Source organism: Triturus cristatus, chromosome 3_1 (assembly GCF_964204655.1).
Source record: "Triturus cristatus chromosome 3_1, aTriCri1.1, whole genome shotgun sequence".
Classification (NCBI taxonomy): domain Eukaryota; kingdom Metazoa; phylum Chordata; class Amphibia; order Caudata; family Salamandridae; genus Triturus; species Triturus cristatus.
The window spans coordinates 827887594-827906738 of NC_140583.1; the positions used below are offsets into that span (position 1 = coordinate 827887594).

Below are 19145 nucleotides of genomic sequence, written 5' to 3' on the forward strand. Positions count from 1 at the left end.
GAAATTCCTACTGTTTTTTAGAACAATATTTTTCGATGATAAGTAATTTGTCAATATTTCATCTCAAACGCTGCAATTGACAAGAAATTTTCCACTTCACATTTTTCTATTGTATTGATTGTTTTTGAATAATTGATATGTAGACAAGGTAAAACTGTAACACTTTCTTTCCCATACAGACATGTCTGCTAGCTTTGCTATATCTGGAGAGGAAGACAGAGCTGACCTCCTCAACAGCGGATCTCAGTTGCCCCACACAGATAAAATACTTGAACTCATGCCTGAATCTCCAGTTTACCCAGACAGACTTGCCATGACGAATGAAAAAGGCAAAGTCCCCTTTTTCATTAGACAGGCTTCCTCTATTGAAGTTAATGTTGGTGACATGGCTCGAATGTCCGTGGTCGTCACTGGTGCCCCTAAGCCCAAAATCTTCTGGCTCTATAATGGAGAGAGATTGATACCATCAGCAGATTATAAATTTGTGTTTGATGTGGATATGTATAGTTTAATTATCCCATATGCAAAGCTAGGAGATGAGGGTGAGTACAGTTGCATTGCCACCAACAAATACGGAGAGACGGCCTGCAGCGCTTATCTGAAGGTGAATCCAGACCATGCAGAAAGGTTGTCAGCAGAGAGACATGCTGAGTACAAGTCCAGCGTGGGCCCCCCTCAGTTTGTGTCAGAGATTACATCTACCAAGTGTGTGGAGGGTCAGGCAGCCATATTCAGATATAAGGTGTTAGGAGAGCCAGCCCCAGAAGTCCACTGGTATAAGGGAGACTCCCAGCTGAGCAATGGTGAATTTTGCACCATCTTCCATGGTGCAGATGGTGCAGGATCCCTGGTATTAAAAAACTGTCACACTGAAGATAGTGGGTTGTATAGTTGCAAAGCACAGAGCACCACGGGAGAGGCAACATGCACTGCAGAATTGCTTGTGTTGAAAGACACCACTGGAATACTTATCCAAAAAGAACAGCGGCTGTATCAAAAACGTGATTCAAAATCATACAAGAAATCTGTCAATAAGGAGGCCACGGAATCACGCATATATGCTGTGAAGCTCCCGGGAGATGCTGCTGCCGATCTGCAGGATGGACATCAGATGTTATACACAATTCGCACAGAGGGCAAATATTCTCTTCAAAAAGAGGAGGTTTACCAATTAGAGGATCGGTTATACTTGTCAGAATCAACAAGTAAAGAAAGCACACTTGCAGATGAGATGCTTAAACGTGAATCTCAAAGAATGGAAAGTCTGCCCATTTCTGCCAAGATTGAACAAGCACTCCCTCTGGTTTTTACTAGTCCAGAGGTCCAAGAAGACCATGGCCTGACAGAGCATCATCTTGAACCAATTGCAAGCCCGCCCATTCAAGAGCTGTCTGCTTTGGCGTTGCATGTCATGCCTGATCTGCGCCTACCCATTGTGGTGGAGCACAGACAAGATGTTAAAGAACGGCACTTTGAGAATGAAGCCTCAGAGACCATCCAACTCAAAGTTTCTAGAGAGGACAAATCCACACTGGCACCAGTAATTGCTGAAGAAAAGCATACACGTGATAGTGCTGTACCACTTACCGATGTAGATGTAAAAACTGGGACTTCAGTGTGTGAACAGAAGCATATGCTCTGCACTTATAAAGTTGAACGATTTGAGGAGCTGCCGAAGGAGACACCACTGGTGGCAGACATGCCGAAGGTAGATAAGTGTTCTTTATTGCAGGAAGAAAATGCATTGGTCCAATCTGTTCAGGTAGTAGAGCAACTCAAGTTAACAGAGACTCACAGAGAAGTCATACCTGCTATTGACTTACCTGTTAAAGTGAACATATGTGCAGAAGAACCACAAGAATGGCATGTGTCCGTATATGATTCTCAGAAAATGGCACATAAGGAAGAGGCATTGGCCATTATCCAATCTGGCAAGGTACTTGAGGTGCTAACCCCAAATGCGATTACGAATTCCATTTCTGTTACAGAAGAGAATATGCAGCTCACAGGAGAGCAGGCCATGGCGTTTCTCAGTTCAGATGAACTAGTTACTGCAAATGTACAAATAGAAACACACCAGCCTTTGCATTTGCAGGTTTTCAATGGTCAAAGTGCATTTACCAGAGAAGAGCCTTTCAGTTTTGACGTTCCTGTTGAGAACAAAGCATACATCAGCAAAAGTACAACTTTACTCCACCCCTTGACCGTAGCAGTGCACAACCTTATCTCACATGAAAGCAATGATTGGATGATCCCGCTAGATAGTGAGGTCAACATCTCACCCTCCTCAGAACACCTTTCAATTCTCATTCTTCCAACCAAAAGTTCAGAAGACATTTTGGCCAAGGAAGATATAATGATTTTTGAAAAACCTCCATCTCAAATGGCGTTGTATAAATCAGAGCAAATACGTAATTGGGCCCTGAATACAGAAGAGAAGATCAAAGTGTCTTCTGAGCAATTTGAAGTCCTTCAAACAATGATAAGCAGCGTTCTGCCAGAGCAATCACATGAGGCTCCGCTGCGAAAATGCATTAGCACTATAATGGAAGAAATACCCTTGCCCAAAGAAAAACATATACAGGCAGCTGCGGGAGCTGAGAGAGCAGCTCTGAGCAAGGAAGACCCTCCAAGTGATTTGCTTGTGGCAACTGTCATTGAAAGCCAGCCTTTAAACCAAGGACATGTTGACTTTTTCATAAGCAGAGACGCTGTTGCCTGTGAAACCACATATGAAGAGAGAATCCCTTCCCAAGCTCTCCTCACTGGGAACTGCGGGGTGCCCATAGAAAGCACGGTTCTTATAGAAGCAGCTGAGCATGACTTTGCTTCCCGGATACAGGAAGGACAGTCAGTAAGACTTTCCGTAATGATGGAGGAAAAGCAGATAATCAAAGAGGCACATTCAGTTGACTCAACAAGTATGCCATCAGAAAACGTGACATTAACAGAACAGAACAGAGATATTTTAATGGTAAATGAGGTAGAGAAAATAGATGTTTTAGCCAAAGAAGAAAATGTCTTGTGTCAGCATCCCAGGCCGTTTAGCATGGATGTGAAATCTCAAGCCAGACGTCCAGAGCGATCTGCGGTGATAAGTGAACAATGTATGTTTTCAGGAGAACATCTAGATGATGCAGACAGTGTTAAAGAGAAGAAGGTTAAACTTACCAAAGAGCCTTCATATTCAATCTGCACTCACCTCACTAGAACAGGGAGTTCAGCAGCCCAAGAAATAGCGTTAGCAGTGCAGGAGCTGTACCCTCAGACAGCAGATCTGAAGAATGAATTCAGGGCTGCTTTGCATGCCATCATTTACAAAGAGCAGCAGATGTTATTAGCAGAACAAATACAACTGGGATTAATTGTTAGGCCCGAAAAAGTGTACACTTCAAGTTCTCCTGTCCAAGCATTGAATGCTAATAGTGTGTTAGAAATACCATTAGTACTAGAAGGAGTTAGATCGACTACAGCTGTTCCATCTCCCCAACAGGCTCAAATAACTAAAGAATCTCAAGTTTATTTTGATGAGCTATCTCCTAAGGTAGAGTTAAGCATTCCAGCAGAGAGACCACCAGTTAAAGATGTGGGGGGTACTGCGCTCAGTGTTGATGCTAAGTTGACATGCCTCCCATGTGAGGGACCACTGCAAATTCTGAGAAAGGGAGATCAACAGGAAGAAATATGTGAGGATGAATTTGCAGAGGAATCCTCCCTGAGTAGACCAAATATATTTAGAAAATTGCAGGATATTGCTATTGAGGAAGGTAGTTCCCTCAGCATGGAAACTAGAATCTCTAACGTACAGGACGTGAAGTGGTACTTTGAGGGTAAACTGGTGCATTCAGACAAAGAGTTTAAGTGTTTACAACACAATGACATATTTACATTAGTGATCAACAAAGTAAAGATGGATGCTCATCAAGGAGAGTATACCTGTGAGGCACTGAACGATGGTGGAAAAACTACAACTTCAGCGAAACTCACTGTAGTAAAAAGAGGTTGGATTATGGGAAATATCACACTTTAGTATCACTAATTTACTAATCATATAAACATGTCTGTATATCAACACAAAAACAACATCACATCACAGACTGGCCTTTGTCTAGATAGCTATTGTATCACCACAATCATGAAATGTTTGTGCCTTCCTCTTTAGAGTCTTGCTTCAGCCATTTTCACAGTCTCTCACGTTTCTCTGCACAGCTCGTTAATTTTTTAACACACCATAGGTTGTATTAAAACTCACCCTTCCTTGTGATCAGTTGGATAGTCTCCAGTTCTTTAATCTGATTATGACAAATCCTCTTCATTTGTCCATTGCTCATATGATTTTTTACACTTAGGAATGAGGCATGTTTGAGCACTTCCATCCCTAATTGGTCATTATTTTGATAATGGTGTTTCTTGTTTGCACATTGTTTGTATAACCTCATGAAACTCTTCATAACCTGTTTTTTTTACAGCACAACAAGAGATGAATTTCACATGTATGTTCATAATAGTATGTATGTCAGGGCCGTTTCTATACATAGGCCTCATACGGGCTTGCCTATAGTGCCCCTTACTAAGGAGCTCTATAGACATCACCAATATGAGGTCCTGAAGTGATCTGTGATGAATGAAAAAGGAGGTAAAAAAATGCAGTACGCCAACATATAGTGGGACGGCCCTGGGTACTACACCAATACCACCAATTGTTTGTTTGATCACTGCACAATAATTGTGTACTTGGTTTGCCACGTCCCTTTCATTTCCTCAGCCACTGACCTGGTTTGTTCAACAGTAATCACCTATCTAATTTCCAGTTGTTTGGCTGCTTGCCTAGCCATATTGTTAAAACAATGAACACACAGACTCATTCTCAGTTTTTGTGTGTTTTTGTTTTTCCAGCTGTACCTGTGTTTCGGAAACGAATTGAATCATTGGAAGTCGCTGTTGGACATACTGCAAAATTCACCTGTGAAGTTGAACCCGCATCTAATGTTAAATTCCAGTGGTACAAGGCTGGCCGGGAAGTCTATGAGAGTGATAAGCATTCAGTGCAATCAACAAATTACCTCTCTACCCTGGAGGTCTTGAGACCTCAGGTCGTGGACTGCGGAGAATACACCTGCAAAGCTTCGAATCCCTACGGCAGCGTAAGCTGTACGGCGACCCTGTCTGTGTCTGGTGAGTACAGGTCCATAGGACAGCTTTGCCAGTGATCTCATGGCAATGTTTTTTCCAGGCTTCTTTATACAAGAACGCTTACACATGGCACATTGTTGGAATATCTATTACAGAGTGAACATATTCTTAGGGATATGTCAGTGTAAGTAACTATAGGTTTCTTTGGGTGTGGTAAAATTTTCTTCTCGTGCATAATGCTAGAAAAGTATTGTATTAGACCTATCTTAGCACGAAAGTGCATTGCGACTTTTTTTGTGTCAGAAAAAATGCGTTATATCTTACTCTTTCTTAGGGAGCATTTGATGTTGTTTCAAGCAGAATAACAGCAGACTTGCTCTGCTAAAATAGGCTAGTAATGGCTTTTACAGACCATATATTGCATAATCATGCCTTTAATACTGGAAAGGATAATCACCATATTAGTCGTATTTAAACTCTTTAATCATTTGATTACAGGTCAACGTCAGACAAATCCGATGATGCTATCTTTAACCACTTTGACCTATGCTTTCATTACTCTTTATAAGCCAATGAAAAAAATTCATCTTGTTTATTTATTTTCTTTTATTTAAAATGCTATGAATCCCATTGATTTCATTTACACTGAATATTGCGATTTGTTTTCTTTTCACAGAAGCTTTTCCACCATATTTTATAACTAGACCTGAGTCGATTACGTCTTTTGTGGGTAAGACAGCAAAATTCCAGGGTACAGTGTCAGGGACTCCAGTTATTGATGCTGTTTGGCAGAAAGATGGGTTTGCAATACCATCTTCGCGGAACTGTAAAATCTTGGATGCCAACAATAAACACATACTAGAGATCCCTAATCTTACCACTTCTGATAAGGGGGTTTACTCTTGCAAGGCATCCAACAAGTTTGGAACAGATATCTGCCAAGCTGAGCTTACCGTGGTTGATAAGCCATACTTCATCAAGGAGCTGGTCAACCTGAACTCGACTGTCACCAAAACCATCCGCCTGGAGTGCCAAGTGGATGAAGACAGAAAGGTCACCGTTGCATGGAGCAAAGATGGACAGAAACTGATGCACGGCAAAGATTGCAAGATTTATTTTGAAGACAAAGTGGCCTCTCTTGAAATTCCTGTGGCCAAACTTAAAGATTCTGGAAATTACGTGTGCACTGCTTCCAATGATGCTGGAAGCAGCTCCAGCTCTGCTTCTGTGACCATCAGAGGTAAGGCTGCACTACAAATACAGACACACACAGCCACATACCCACACAAAACGTATTCTCTAAAACACTACCAACTTTATTTAGTTTCCCAATGTTTGATCATAGGCTTGCTAATGACATCTCAAGAAATATCACTTAATTGTATACTTTTTTAAAGAACCAAAGTAAGAATTAGACCAATCTGCAACATCTGTTCATGTTTTTATGCTGTCTTTTCTGGAGACTCCATTCCTTCCAAGTTGTGGTTTGCATCTTCTTCCATTCAAAATGTTGACGGTGTATGTTATCCTTTACAAATTCCACTGTTTTGTCTCTTGTTATATGTAATTTCTGTGTGGTTTGGTGCAACCTCATTTTATACTGAGGATGAGTGTGAGCGTAGATTCCTTCTGTGTGTTGACGTTTGCAGATATCCTTACGTGCATATGAATCTTACTCTAGTTTTTTCTGTTTTAAAATCTTTCTATAGAACCCCCCTCCTTTTTGAAGAAGGTGGATCCATCTTTTCTATTGAGACAGGGGCAGTCAGCACGCCTGCAGTGCAAGGTTAAAGGCTCGCCCCCTATTCATGTCACTTGGTTCAAGAACAACACTGAAATTAGACAGAGTGAAGTGCGCCGAATAACATTCATCAACTCTGAGGCGGTGCTAGATATTGTTGACATGAAGGTTGATGATAGTGGCCACTACTCCTGTGAAGCAACTAATGATGCTGGCAGTGACAGCTGCACCACTGAAATAGTTGTCAAAGGTTTGTTTGCTTTAACTTGCTCTTTAGCTATTTTATCTGGGATAGAAATAAATGGATAACAGAGATTAACCATGTTTTGACACTTTAATGATTTTATAGAACCACCTGCTTTCACCAAAATGCTTGAGCCAGCAGAACTGGTTAGAGGATCAAATGCTACTCTTCAGTGTGAGATTGCCGGGACTGGACCCTTTGAAATTAACTGGTTCAAAGACAAGAAGCAGATACGAAGCAGTAAAAAATACAGACTTACATCGCCCAAGGGTCTCGCATGCATAGAAATCTCTTCATTCAATAGTGCAGATGTCGGAGAATATGAATGTGTCGTAGCCAATGAAGTCGGAAAGTGTGGCTGCAGTGCAACATACAGGCTAAAAGGTTAGTATTCAAGAGAAACTCTTTCTTACTGCGGATTTTGAAGACCAACGTATTCTTCCTGGAAGGACAGTCTTCATCTTTAGCCAGCTTCTCAACATTCTTCAATGGCTTTATCTTTCGCTTTCTTACAAATTGTTGGGTTGCTATTAATTTGCCCTTTGGATAGGGTGGTTTGAGAGAAAGTAACCTGTAAATGATCTTACAAGTTTTTATTTAGGCTAGTGGAGACTAAACGTTGTACCTCTTACGCTTGTGGATTAGTGAACAACGAGCCATCTCACCTTATGAAGTTGTATTTTCTGGACTTTGCATTAATGTACTTAAATCCATTAATGCCAGTATTAACCTTGCAAGCATCCGAAAAGAAAGTAACACTTTGGTATCTTTTATTTGTGTGATGGCTTATGCCACTTAGATATTTGGTTATGAATTTATTTGGTCAGCATCTCAAGGATGATGATGTTCAGGATATACACTAAATGATAGATAGAAATGTGGCAGTGGATGATGATCAAAAACTTAATGGGAGGTGTCGGCAGGTAAATAGTAGATGATTAAACATGTGCTGACTAAATGGCTGAGACGTTATGCCTTCTGTGAAGGTGACCTTTATTGATATGGTGCAGGTGTGCTATAGATGATCAAGGTAGTTCCACTGAGTTTAGTGGGCCATCCCGACAGTGTACTGAGTGGTGAATGAACTCACATAGGTGAAGAGGGAATTCTAGTGAAGGGATGGTAGGAAAGGCTAATATTTGACAGATAATATTTCACTCAGGGTGTGGAGCTTGTATGGTGGCCTATAGTATGTCAATGTAGAACTGAACAAAGCTGTAGAGGTAAATATATTGATTGGGCTTGAGTATGTAACTGGAGGGGCACATGGTAGTGCTCTCTTAATAAGAGACACCTTCTTTTATCAAGCTGATAGAAAGTGTAATAGCATCCTTGGAAATACAGTGATTTTTCAGGGAGTTGTGAAAGAGCTAATGCCAATTTCTATTACGCTGATGAAATGAAAATGATTCTTAAGGAAATAGGCAGTGTAGCACCTTGGATGGATGTGGACACATGAGTTAGGCACTTGTAGAGACACCTTTTTCACACACTAAACTAGCCTTTAAGATGTGAGCATGGCAGGTGGTGGTGGACATGCAAAGAAAAGATTGCTGGAATAGTAATGAAAGGATGAAGTAGAGATGATTGGTTCAGTTATCGAGTTTGCTGGGCACAGGGACACTACTCTTGTTCTTTAGATAGTGGAATGTGAGGTGGCGTAGTATCAATTGCAAATGTTAATCACTTGGTGATATGGGCTAATGGTTTTCTGAGGGATGAAGAAGAAAAGACATATTTTGTTTTCGTAATGGATCCCTGGCTATGGCCAGATTGGTGATTGAGAATAGAGATAGGGATTTAAGATAAGACATTTATTGTTCTCGGATGCAGTAGATAAGGAGACATATAGTAATTTGTATTTGGTGGGGTTAAGCGGTGCATGCCCATCTATGGTTTCACAGAAGGGTGGAAATAGGATGCATTAGTATGATTAATTATGTAATAAAGTGGAACAAGAAGACAATATTTGAGTCCTCAGCAAGGAAGCAGAAGGTGAATGGAGAGATACTGATAGAAAATGAAGAAAATTAGGGTGTTCAAGGACTGAGCAATGTAGAAGGTTCTTTGGTGCTGGGTGTGGTGGAGAACTGGAGGAATGCCTGGAGACTGATTTGGAATGGTCAGCAAAGGAGAAAGAGAGCTAAGGTAGCAGTGTCATTAAAGCACAAACTGTACAAAGATGGAAATATTATGTTGGGCACAACTGTACTAAAGACAATTGAGAAGTTTGAAAGGAAGACGATTGAGGAGAGATGGCTGTTAGTAGATGTGATGATAATGAAGTTCAAAATGGAGATGCAAGCTCTGAGGAGTGCACTTTACAAGAGCCAAAGTGTAGGGGGATTGCAGGGGCTATTGGCTGGAAGGCTGCATGCCAGTAAATTAAAGATAACCCTTTGAGCTTTATGAAGAATTTAAGGATCAGGTGGTGAAGGTGTCATTAGATGTGTCTATTCTTCTTGTTATGTGATAAAAGATTGTTTGGAAGCAGGGAGGGAACAAAACAGAGAAGATGCACCAGCTGATGAGGTGTAATAAATCAAGACTGAGTGGCACGTTAATTGTTTTGATTTTAGGGGCAAATCCTTTGGTGGCACAAGAAGAGATTGGCGAGTAACTGATGAGGTTGGAATGAATGCCGCAAGATAGGAATGAGTCTGAGAAGACCATTTAGAAAACTGAGAGAGGAGCAGGCGGTGTGGCTGAGAATGGCAACTTGTGATGCTTTGAGTTTGACTGGAAAAGATTAACATAATTCCAGTGAGAGGGAATTGCCAACTTGGTGCTGTGCATTTTACTCACAATGTGTTGCTAGCCTCCCTTTCATTCTTTTGTATTTCTCCCTTAATCAGATCCACCTTCTTTTATCAAGAAGATAGAAAATGTAACAGCGTTCTTGGGAAATGCCGTGACTTTTCAGGCAGTTGTGAGAGGGTCCGAGCCCATTTCTGTCACTTGGATGAAAGGAAAAGAGATTCTTAAGGAAATGGACAAAGTCAAAATTTATTTTGAAAATAGCATTTCATCTTTGACTATTGCTGATGTTCAGCCCAGTTCTGCGGGCAAGTACACGTGTCTTGCAGAAAATGAGGCTGGAAGTCAGACATGTTTCGGCGAGCTGTCAGTAAAAGGTTGGTGTTATAACCCTTAAGCTCTGCTGGTGATTCATTTAGTAGTAAGGGAATGTGGTGACAGGCATTCCTAATGATAATTGTTGCATTCTGTTATAGAGCCAGCCAGAATAGTCGACAAAACGGAACTGACCCAGGTGACTGCTGGTGACCCTGCCACTTTGGAGTGCACTGTTGCAGGCACACCAGAACTGAAAGCGAGGTGGTTAAGACATGGGAAGGAGTTGGCGTCCAACAAAAAGTACAGAATCAGCTTTAAGAACAATACTGCATGCCTGAAATTTTATTCTTCCGAACTGCAAGACAGTGGTGAATACACCTTTGAAGTTTCTAATGATGCGGGCACTATGAAATGCCTGATTACTTTTACCGTGCTAGGTCGGTATATGCTCTTCAAATCATAGATTTCTTCTTTATTTTTCAATTAAACCTTATTTTAATGTACTTTTTCCACTTCTAATTCTGTCCTCAACAGATCGCACGATTCCCCCAACTTTCACCAAACCCTTGAGAAGTCTTGACAGCATAGTCAGTGCAACTTGTCGATTGGAATGTAAACTCTCTGGCTCCTTGCCAATGAGCGCTTCCTGGTTTAAGGATGGGAAGGAGATCACAGGGGAAAAGTACAGAATAGCATTTGGAGAAGGCTCTGCTTCTCTTGATATCAGCAGAGTAGACATGAATGATGCTGGGATATACACTTGCAGAGCAACAAACTCTGCAGGAAGTAAAGAAAGCAGCGGAACTCTAACAGTGAAAGGTTTGACACCCTTTTTGCGCTGTTTAACATTACAGATATATATTAGCTGATAAAATTTACAGTGTGTGTACCCACTGAATACCTACAACATGTTTCTTCTTCATGAAATGTAGAACCTCCAAGCTTCACGTCTAAACCGGATTCACAAGAGGTCTTGCCTGCATCCACCGTGCGCTTGAAGGCTGCCTTCCAAGGAACCGCACCGTTCTCCATACAGTGGTTCAAGGGTGAGGAAGAACTGACAACTGGTGGAACCTGCTACATCACAAAAGAAGCCCTGGGAACAACCCTGGAAATATATGCGGTGAAACAGTCCAACTCTGGCAGCTATGCCTGCAAAGTCAGCAACGTGGCTGGCGCTGTTGCATGCACCGCGAACTTGTTTGTAAAAGGTTTGCATTCTCTTTTTGCCTTTGGCCTCTTACACTCTTAGAAGCTCTTCAGCCCTTTATGAGCTGCCTCTTACTTTGTCTTAATAACTTTTTTCCTTCCCTAGAACCTGCAACCTTCACTGAGAAAATGGAGTCTGTGCAACTGCTAAAAACAGGCGATTCTTTAGAACTGAGATGCAAAGTTGTTGGCACGCCTGTGATTAAGATAAGCTGGTCTAAGGATGATAGGCCCATTAAAGAGAGTGCTAAGCATAGAATATCTTTCCTGAACTCGGAGGCAGTGCTGCAAGTGAAGGATTGCAGTGTGGGAGACAGTGGTGAATACAGCTGTGAGGCACAGAACGAAGCCGGCACAGACTCCAGCAGTAGCATTGTCACAGTGAAAGGTTTGTGTGATGTGTGCCCTTTCTTTCTTAAAGTTCAATGTCTTGAAGAAGTTTAGTTGCATGTTAATTAAAGGAACCCCCTCTTTTGCACCACAGAGCCACCTTCTTTCAGCAAGAAATTCGACCCCATTGAAGTCCTCAGAGACACAGAGGTTGTTTTGGAAAGCCAGCTCCTGGGGACGCCTCCATTTGATATTTCGTGGTTTAAAGACAACAGACCTATCCGAAGCAGCCGAAAGTATAAAACAATCATGGAAGATGCTTTAGTGAAACTAAATATCATAAGGTTCGACTCCTCTGATGTTGGGGAATATGAATGCAGGGCCTACAATGAGGTTGGAAGCTGCATGTGCAGTTCTGGTGTCACGTTAAAAGGTTAGCACGCTTAGATTTTACTTTATATATTTGAATATTTTAATCAAACTATTTTAGCTAAAACTAATATCAATTGTATATTTATTTTTTGCTAGAACCTCCATCGTTCGTCAGGAAAATTGAGAATCTTAGCTCCCTGATAGGAGGAACTGTGACATTCCAGTGTATGGTGAAAGGGTCCCAACCAATCTCTGTAGTATGGTTGAAAGACAACGAGGAGGTCATGGAAGACAATAACATAAAAGCTGTATTGCAGAACAATGTGGCCACACTCTCCATTAGCTCAGTTCAAGCTCAGAATGGTGGCAAGTTTTCCTGTCAGGCTAAAAATGACGCGGGAACACAGAGGTGCTCTGCCACGCTCTCAGTAAAAGGTTAGTTGGCATAGAATGCAAAGGGTATTTTAGGTTTCTTTCCACTTTGCCCAAAATATGCAAAAATCTTTAACACTATCTTCCCATTTTCACTACAGAGCCAGCCACTATCACCGAGAAGCCTGTGTCCATAGACGTCACAGAGGGTGACCCGGCTACCTTGCAGTGTAGATTCTCTGGGTCTAAAGACATCACTGCGAAGTGGTTGAGGGGCGGAAAAGAAATAACATTCGGCCCAAAATATAAAATTAATACCACGGACCGGGCATCAGTCCTTAAGATACTCTCAACGGAAAAGAGGGATAGCGGAGATTACACATTTGAAGTTCAGAACGATGTTGGCAGAAGCAGCTGTAGCGCCACCATCAGTGTGCTAGGTCAGTATGCGCAACCATAGTAGCCCAATCCTTGCAGTCTTCTGTATGCTTTTCTTAAGGTAACCTTACACACTACATTTCTTCCACCTAACTAGCCTATTTTCACTCTTGTGTTATTTAGATCTAATAATACCTCCCTCCTTCACAAAAAAGTTAAGGAAAATGGACAGCGTCAAGGGGTCCTTCGTCCACCTTGAGTGCATAGTATCGGGAACACACCCAATTACAGTAAAGTGGCAAAAGGATGGCCAGGAGATTGTCGCAAGCGAGAAGTACAAATACTCTTTCCATGAAAACATAGCGTTTTTGGAAATCAATCAACTGGAAGCCACGGACAGCGGATCTTATACGTGCGCTGCAACAAACAAAGCGGGCAGCAGTCAGTGCAGCGGATACCTGACAGTCAAAGGTTTGGATTTCTGTCCTTCTTCTCCTGCATAAGTAAGTCTGCTCACTTGGATTTCTTTAAGTCTAAAACCTATGTCCCTGTCTCTTTGCATATTGCAGAACCCCCATACTTTGTTGAAGAGCCACTGTCACAAGATGCCATACCCGGGGCTAGAGTTCACTTTAAAGCCCTAATGGGCGGAACCAGTCCTATGGTGATAAAGTGGTTTAAGGATAGCAAGGAGCTCCTATCGGGGGCATCTCGATCAGTTTGGAAGGATGAGTCTTCAAGTATCCTAGAACTTCTTTCCACCAAGGTGGCGGATTCAGGAAGCTACACCTGCCAGGCCACCAATGACGTTGGCACAGTCATGTGCAAAGTGACACTCTTTGTGAAAGGTGGGCATATCATACCACTGTCATTCTTCAGCATTTCCTTAAGTTTTTTCAGTATATGTCCCAATAACCAATATTACCTTTTTTCATATTTAGAACCCCCTCGATTTGTTAAGAAGCCTAGCCCTGTAATGTTGCTGAAAAAGGGTGAACATACATCTTTTGAATGCCAGGTTGCGGGCACACCCCCAATCAAGTCAACGTGGTACATGGATGGGAATGAAATTGTGGGAAGTAATAAGTTTGCCATGTCTTTCTTTGACGATTGTGCCACCCTTGAGATTATTAGTTTGGATATCGGAGACAGTGGCACTTACGTCTGCGAAGCTTCGAATGAAGCCGGTAGTGAGAGTTGCAGCATCGATGTGCAAGTGAAAGGTTTGTACATATTGCACTAATCTCTTGAGACAGTGAGTTTTGCTTTTACGCCATAACTGTATGCTAAAACATATGATCCCCTTGGTTTCTAGACCCTCCCATCTTTACAAGGGAACTCCAGCCAGCAGAAGTAGTTAAGTTCTACGACGTGTCTCTGGATTGCGAGGTGACTGGCACCCCGCCTTTTGACGTAGCTTGGCTAAGGAATAATAAGGAGATTCGAAGTAGCAAAAAATATGCCATCACCCAGAAGGACTCCATATTTACAATCAACATACTAAAGTGTGATGCCTCAGATGCTGGGGAGTACTTGTGTATTGTTTCAAATCCTGCAGGCAGCTGTTCCTGCACAGCACCCGTTCGCTTGAAAGGTTAGTTAGTACAAGAGTAAATGAATGTGACCTAATCTTAACCCTAAACCTAATCCTAATATAAGTCTATCTCATTAAAAAAAGGACCTCTTCAGAGCTCACCAATTAAAACCTTGATTTCTCTTTTACATTCCATCGCTGATGTACAGAGCCCCCATCATTTGTACAGAAGATAGAAAATGTGTCCACCGTGCTGGAAAGCTCTGCCATTTTCCAGTGTACAGTGACCGGTTCTTCTCCACTGTCTGTGTCCTGGATAAAAGATGGGCGAGTGGTGGACGAATGGCATAATGTGAGCCTGAGCTTTGAGAACAATGTTGCTACACTGACAATATTCACAGTGGAAAGGAGCCATTCTGGGAGATACACTTGTCAGGCTGTGAATGATGCAGGCACAGAAAAGTGTTTTGCCTCACTTCAAGTCCAAGGTTTGTGAGCAAGACTTTGTCATACTTAAGATAGACTAGTCTTGATAACCAAATGAAATGCTAGTGTATTTGACCTAAACTTCTTCATTCCAATTCTTACACAGAACCTGCTAAAATCATAGACAGAACCAAGTCAGTTGACGTGACCGAGAGGGACCCGGTGACCCTGGAGTGCACTGTGGCTGGGACACCAGAGCTTCAAGTGAAGTGGTTCAAAGATGGCCGTCAGCTCATGCCAAGTAGATACTATACAATTAGCTTTGAAGACAATGTTGCCAGATTCAGGATCCAGTCAGCGATGAAAGAGGATGGTGGAGAATACACCGTTAAAGTGGAAAATGAATTTGGAAGCAGTAGCTGTAAATCTCTGTTGACAGTTTTAGGTTTGTATTTTTGAAAAATGTGTTATATTACAATACTCAAAGAATACTATATTTTATTTAATACTGAAATAAAGGAAAATGCTATAACGCATTTTTTACTATTTTTTGAGCAGATCAAGCGATCCCGCCTTCATTCACCAAAAAGATAATGAAACTGGATAAAGTTCTAGGATCTTCTGCTCACATGGAATGCAAAGTATCTGGTTCAATGCCCATTAGTGCTAAGTGGTACAAGGATGGAAGCCAGATAACTGAAAGTGCAAAATACAAGCTACTTTGCCACGAGAACACAATATCATTGATGATTTCTAATTTAGAACTGACTGACACTGCAAACTACACCTGCAAAGCCACAAACGTAGCAGGAAGCGATGAATGCAGTGCAGCCTTAACTGTTAAAGGTTTGCCATTCTTTATACTTCCATGGTTTTATTAGCTAACTTTGATAAACCTAATTTATGAGCAAAAATAGATGCCTACATATAACTAACATGTTATTCCATCTTCTGATTACATTTTTCTTTAGCTCTTTGGTGAATTTATGCTGTTATTTCTTTTAATCTTGTATTGAAGTAATTATTTCGCCATTCATAAGCAAGCAATTTAATTCAAGGGTTTTTCTTGAATACCACAGAACCACCAAGCTTCGTAGAGAAACTTGAAAACCAAAAGGCGATACCGGATTCTTTAGTGGACTTTAAAGCTGAACTCAGAGGAACACCACCCTTCAACGTGAAGTGGTTTAAAGAAGACTTGGAACTTTCCCCTGGAGCTAAATGCTTTTTTGGTGTTGAAGGGTCAATAGTGTTCTTAAATCTATTCACAGTTGATATCGCGAAGGCTGGACAGTATACCTGCCAAGTTACCAATGACGTTGGTAGCGATTCTTGTTCGGCAATGTTGATCATAACAGGTGCGGGAATCTTATTCTTGAATTCTGCCTTCTTTACTCTTCTGATTTGGAGTGGATGAGTGTGCGAGATTGTCTGTTTGTATAGTTTGTCTTCTTCTTGTGAAGATTTGGAGTTCACCCACCACATTCCCCCATGCTTTACTCTTTTGGTTTGAAAAATGCGATCTGATATCTGAACTTATTTAATTTTTTTTCTCCATTCTCCTCTTGTTTATTCTCTTGGCTTTCAGAACCTCCTAAATTTCTTAAGAAGTTAGAGCCACTGAAAGTAGCGAAACAGGGCACACCAGCTCGCTTTGAATGTAAAATAAGTGGCTCTCCGGAAATCAAGGTTGTTTGGTACAAGAATGACAACGTGCTCAAACAGAGTGAGAAGTACATGATGTCTTTTGTTGATTCCGTGGCAGTCCTGGAAATGGATGCCCTCAGCGTCGAAGACACTGGAGACTATACGTGTGAAGCCCACAATGATGCTGGGAGTGCAAGCTCCAGTATAAAGGTCACAGTAAAAGGTCAGCTTCTATAGAACTTAGTGTTCTCTTTTAAATACTCACGATTACGTCTATTCTTAAAAGGGTATATCATTTTCTATATATACTGATTGTGTCTATTCTCAAAGGGAGTATACCTTTTAACAATAGCCTATAGCTATACGGCTGTATATAAACACCTCCATCCTAACACCAAACTGTATCTCCTTCGCTGATGTACTCTGTGCCAATTGATAGTGACATTTCCCACTTTCCCTGTATACAGATGTTTTTCAGGTAAAAGCCACGTACTGTATAGCACTGTCAACATTTGCACCCCTGTAGTTAGGCTACAAATATGAGTTTGACAGAAAAATTACTTTTTTGCCTCGCTTATAACTTTGGTTCCCATTCTCCACTTTCATATGTATTTATAAATTCTTAAAAGAGCTGTTTTACATGACATTTGCATATGACCCATATCAAAATCTTTCTTATCAAGTTGAGTTAATGCATGTGGTGAAGTATGTGCCACTGCAACAATACATCACAGTTTGATGATATCACATTCTGACCGTGGGTGCTTAATATCCGATATTGAAAGCTTGTTCACGTATAACATGCCTAGGTTCGATTTATTGTGTCTGCTAATAGATGTACACGTGACTCAATTGACATTTCTTGTGGGGAGGGTGGGTCTTCCTGCCACAACTAACCCTGTAAGAGGGATATCTATGTCTTCATTCCATTCATTTTTGCTCAAACGTCTTTCTTTATAGATCCTCCTGTCTTCAGCCGGATACCGAGTCCTGCACAGATACTTAAAGGAGTGGATGTTAGTCTTGAGTGTGAACTTTCAGGAACTCCACCTTTTGATGTCACCTGGTACAAAGACAGGAGACAAATCCGCAGTAGTAAAAAATACAAAGTTACCTCCAAAAACACCCTTGCAAGTGTTCACATTCTTAATGTTGAAGCATCCGATATTGGTGAATATCAGTGTAAAGCAACCAATGAGGTTGGAAGCGACACTTGTATCTGCACAATAAAGTTGAAAGGCAAGTATTATATGTGTGTTTGCATGGCAACTATAAGTAACGTCTTAACGTGTACAGTGTTGATTTCTTAAAAGAGCATGCAATTCTTAACAGCAGTTGCATATTTCTTTGCTCAGAACCACCTCGATTTGTGAAGAAAGTGGACAGCATCACTGTCACTGCTGGTGAACCCGTTGAGTTGCAAGCAACGATTGAAGGCTCACAGCCCATTTCTGTAACATGGCTCAAAGGCAAAGAAGATATTATCAGAGAAAGTGAAAACATAAGGATATCCTATGTGGGCACCATTGCCACGTTGCTTATCAGAAAAACAGTTCCAGACAATGCTGGAAAGTATACCTGCCAAATCACAAATGATGCTGGAATGCGGGAATGCATAACAACAGTGTCCGTTTTAGGTAATGGAATCTTGGATAGGAAACATTGATTTCTTCCTGAGTTCTTTTAGGCATTGCTTCTTGTAGTGGTATGTTACGTATAGTCACCAGCTAGTGTGTAAATGACTGCGATCTCTCTTCCTTTTTAGAACCTGCGGCAATTGTAGAAAAACCCGAATATGTCAGAGTTACTGCAGGAGACACCTGTAGCTTGGAATGCACAGTGGCTGGAACACCAGAACTTTCAACTAGCTGGTTTAAGGATGGGAAGGAACTTACCAGTAACCAAAAATACAAAATTAGTTTCATCCACAACGTGGCTTCCATTAGAATTGTGTCTGCTGGCCATGCAGACAGTGGAGAATATACCTTTGTGGTACAAAACAATGTCGGGAAAAGCAGCTGCACTGCCTCAGTGGATGTGCTAGGTTAGTTGGGATACATTCATTTTGTCATTTACATAGTACATTGAGCATCAAACTCATTATTTTAATTCTGTAAACTATTCTTTATTACATTTTCCTATACAGATCGAATCATCCCCCCTTCTTTCACGAAAAAACTCAAAGAAACCTATGGTGTGTTAGGCTCCTCTGTCCTTATGGAGTGTAAAGTGTCTGGGTCACCACCTCTTTCCATATCCTGGTATCAAGATCGTCACCTGATTTCAAGTGGAGCTAAATATGAACTTTCGAGTACAGACAATGTCTGTGTTCTGAAAATCAACACACTTGAGTCACTTGATGTCGGCAACTACACCTGCAAAGCTACCAATGTAGCAGGAAGCGATGAATGCAGTGCAGCACTGACTGTTCAAGGTCGGTACATATTGGGTTTAGTGCTAGAATAATGGGGTGCAATACCTTTCTTTAAAAGCTGCTAACTTTTTTCAGCTTTTCTTGCTTTTATAGCTATTGATATTGAGTGGACTAACAAACATACATTAAAAAATGAAATAGCAAATTACCTTTCATGAGCATACGGGGATCCTTCTTAAGATAACAACCTGAAAAAGGGGCATGTACAATCTCAAAAGCTAATATACAAATGTATTTAATAGTTATTTCG

The 19145-nt window shown here is 41.2% G+C and overlaps 2 protein-coding genes across 2 annotated transcripts in view; both read left to right on the forward strand.

The window, feature by feature from the left end:
• Positions 1 to 19145, forward strand: part of TTN (titin) — a 379656-nt gene that overhangs the window by 98660 nt on the left and 261851 nt on the right. The window contains exons 45-69 of the mRNA XM_085645211.1: positions 4897 to 5175; positions 5810 to 6373; positions 6843 to 7124; positions 7224 to 7502; positions 9974 to 10252; positions 10352 to 10630; positions 10728 to 11012; positions 11126 to 11404; positions 11509 to 11790; positions 11887 to 12165; positions 12261 to 12539; positions 12638 to 12916; positions 13038 to 13325; positions 13424 to 13702; positions 13796 to 14077; positions 14170 to 14448; positions 14598 to 14876; positions 14981 to 15259; positions 15373 to 15660; positions 15894 to 16172; positions 16403 to 16684; positions 17422 to 17700; positions 17817 to 18098; positions 18227 to 18505; positions 18608 to 18895. Coding sequence (XP_085501337.1) covers positions 4897 to 5175; positions 5810 to 6373; positions 6843 to 7124; positions 7224 to 7502; positions 9974 to 10252; positions 10352 to 10630; positions 10728 to 11012; positions 11126 to 11404; positions 11509 to 11790; positions 11887 to 12165; positions 12261 to 12539; positions 12638 to 12916; positions 13038 to 13325; positions 13424 to 13702; positions 13796 to 14077; positions 14170 to 14448; positions 14598 to 14876; positions 14981 to 15259; positions 15373 to 15660; positions 15894 to 16172; positions 16403 to 16684; positions 17422 to 17700; positions 17817 to 18098; positions 18227 to 18505; positions 18608 to 18895 — 7308 coding nt within the window. The remainder of the gene's footprint in view (positions 1 to 4896; positions 5176 to 5809; positions 6374 to 6842; positions 7125 to 7223; positions 7503 to 9973; positions 10253 to 10351; positions 10631 to 10727; positions 11013 to 11125; positions 11405 to 11508; positions 11791 to 11886; positions 12166 to 12260; positions 12540 to 12637; positions 12917 to 13037; positions 13326 to 13423; positions 13703 to 13795; positions 14078 to 14169; positions 14449 to 14597; positions 14877 to 14980; positions 15260 to 15372; positions 15661 to 15893; positions 16173 to 16402; positions 16685 to 17421; positions 17701 to 17816; positions 18099 to 18226; positions 18506 to 18607; positions 18896 to 19145) is intronic.
• On the forward strand, positions 182 to 4030 carry LOC146861133 (titin-like). Its single transcript, XM_085646478.1, has one exon. The coding sequence runs from the start codon at positions 182 to 184 to the stop codon at positions 4028 to 4030; it is 3849 nt and encodes a 1282-aa protein (XP_085502604.1).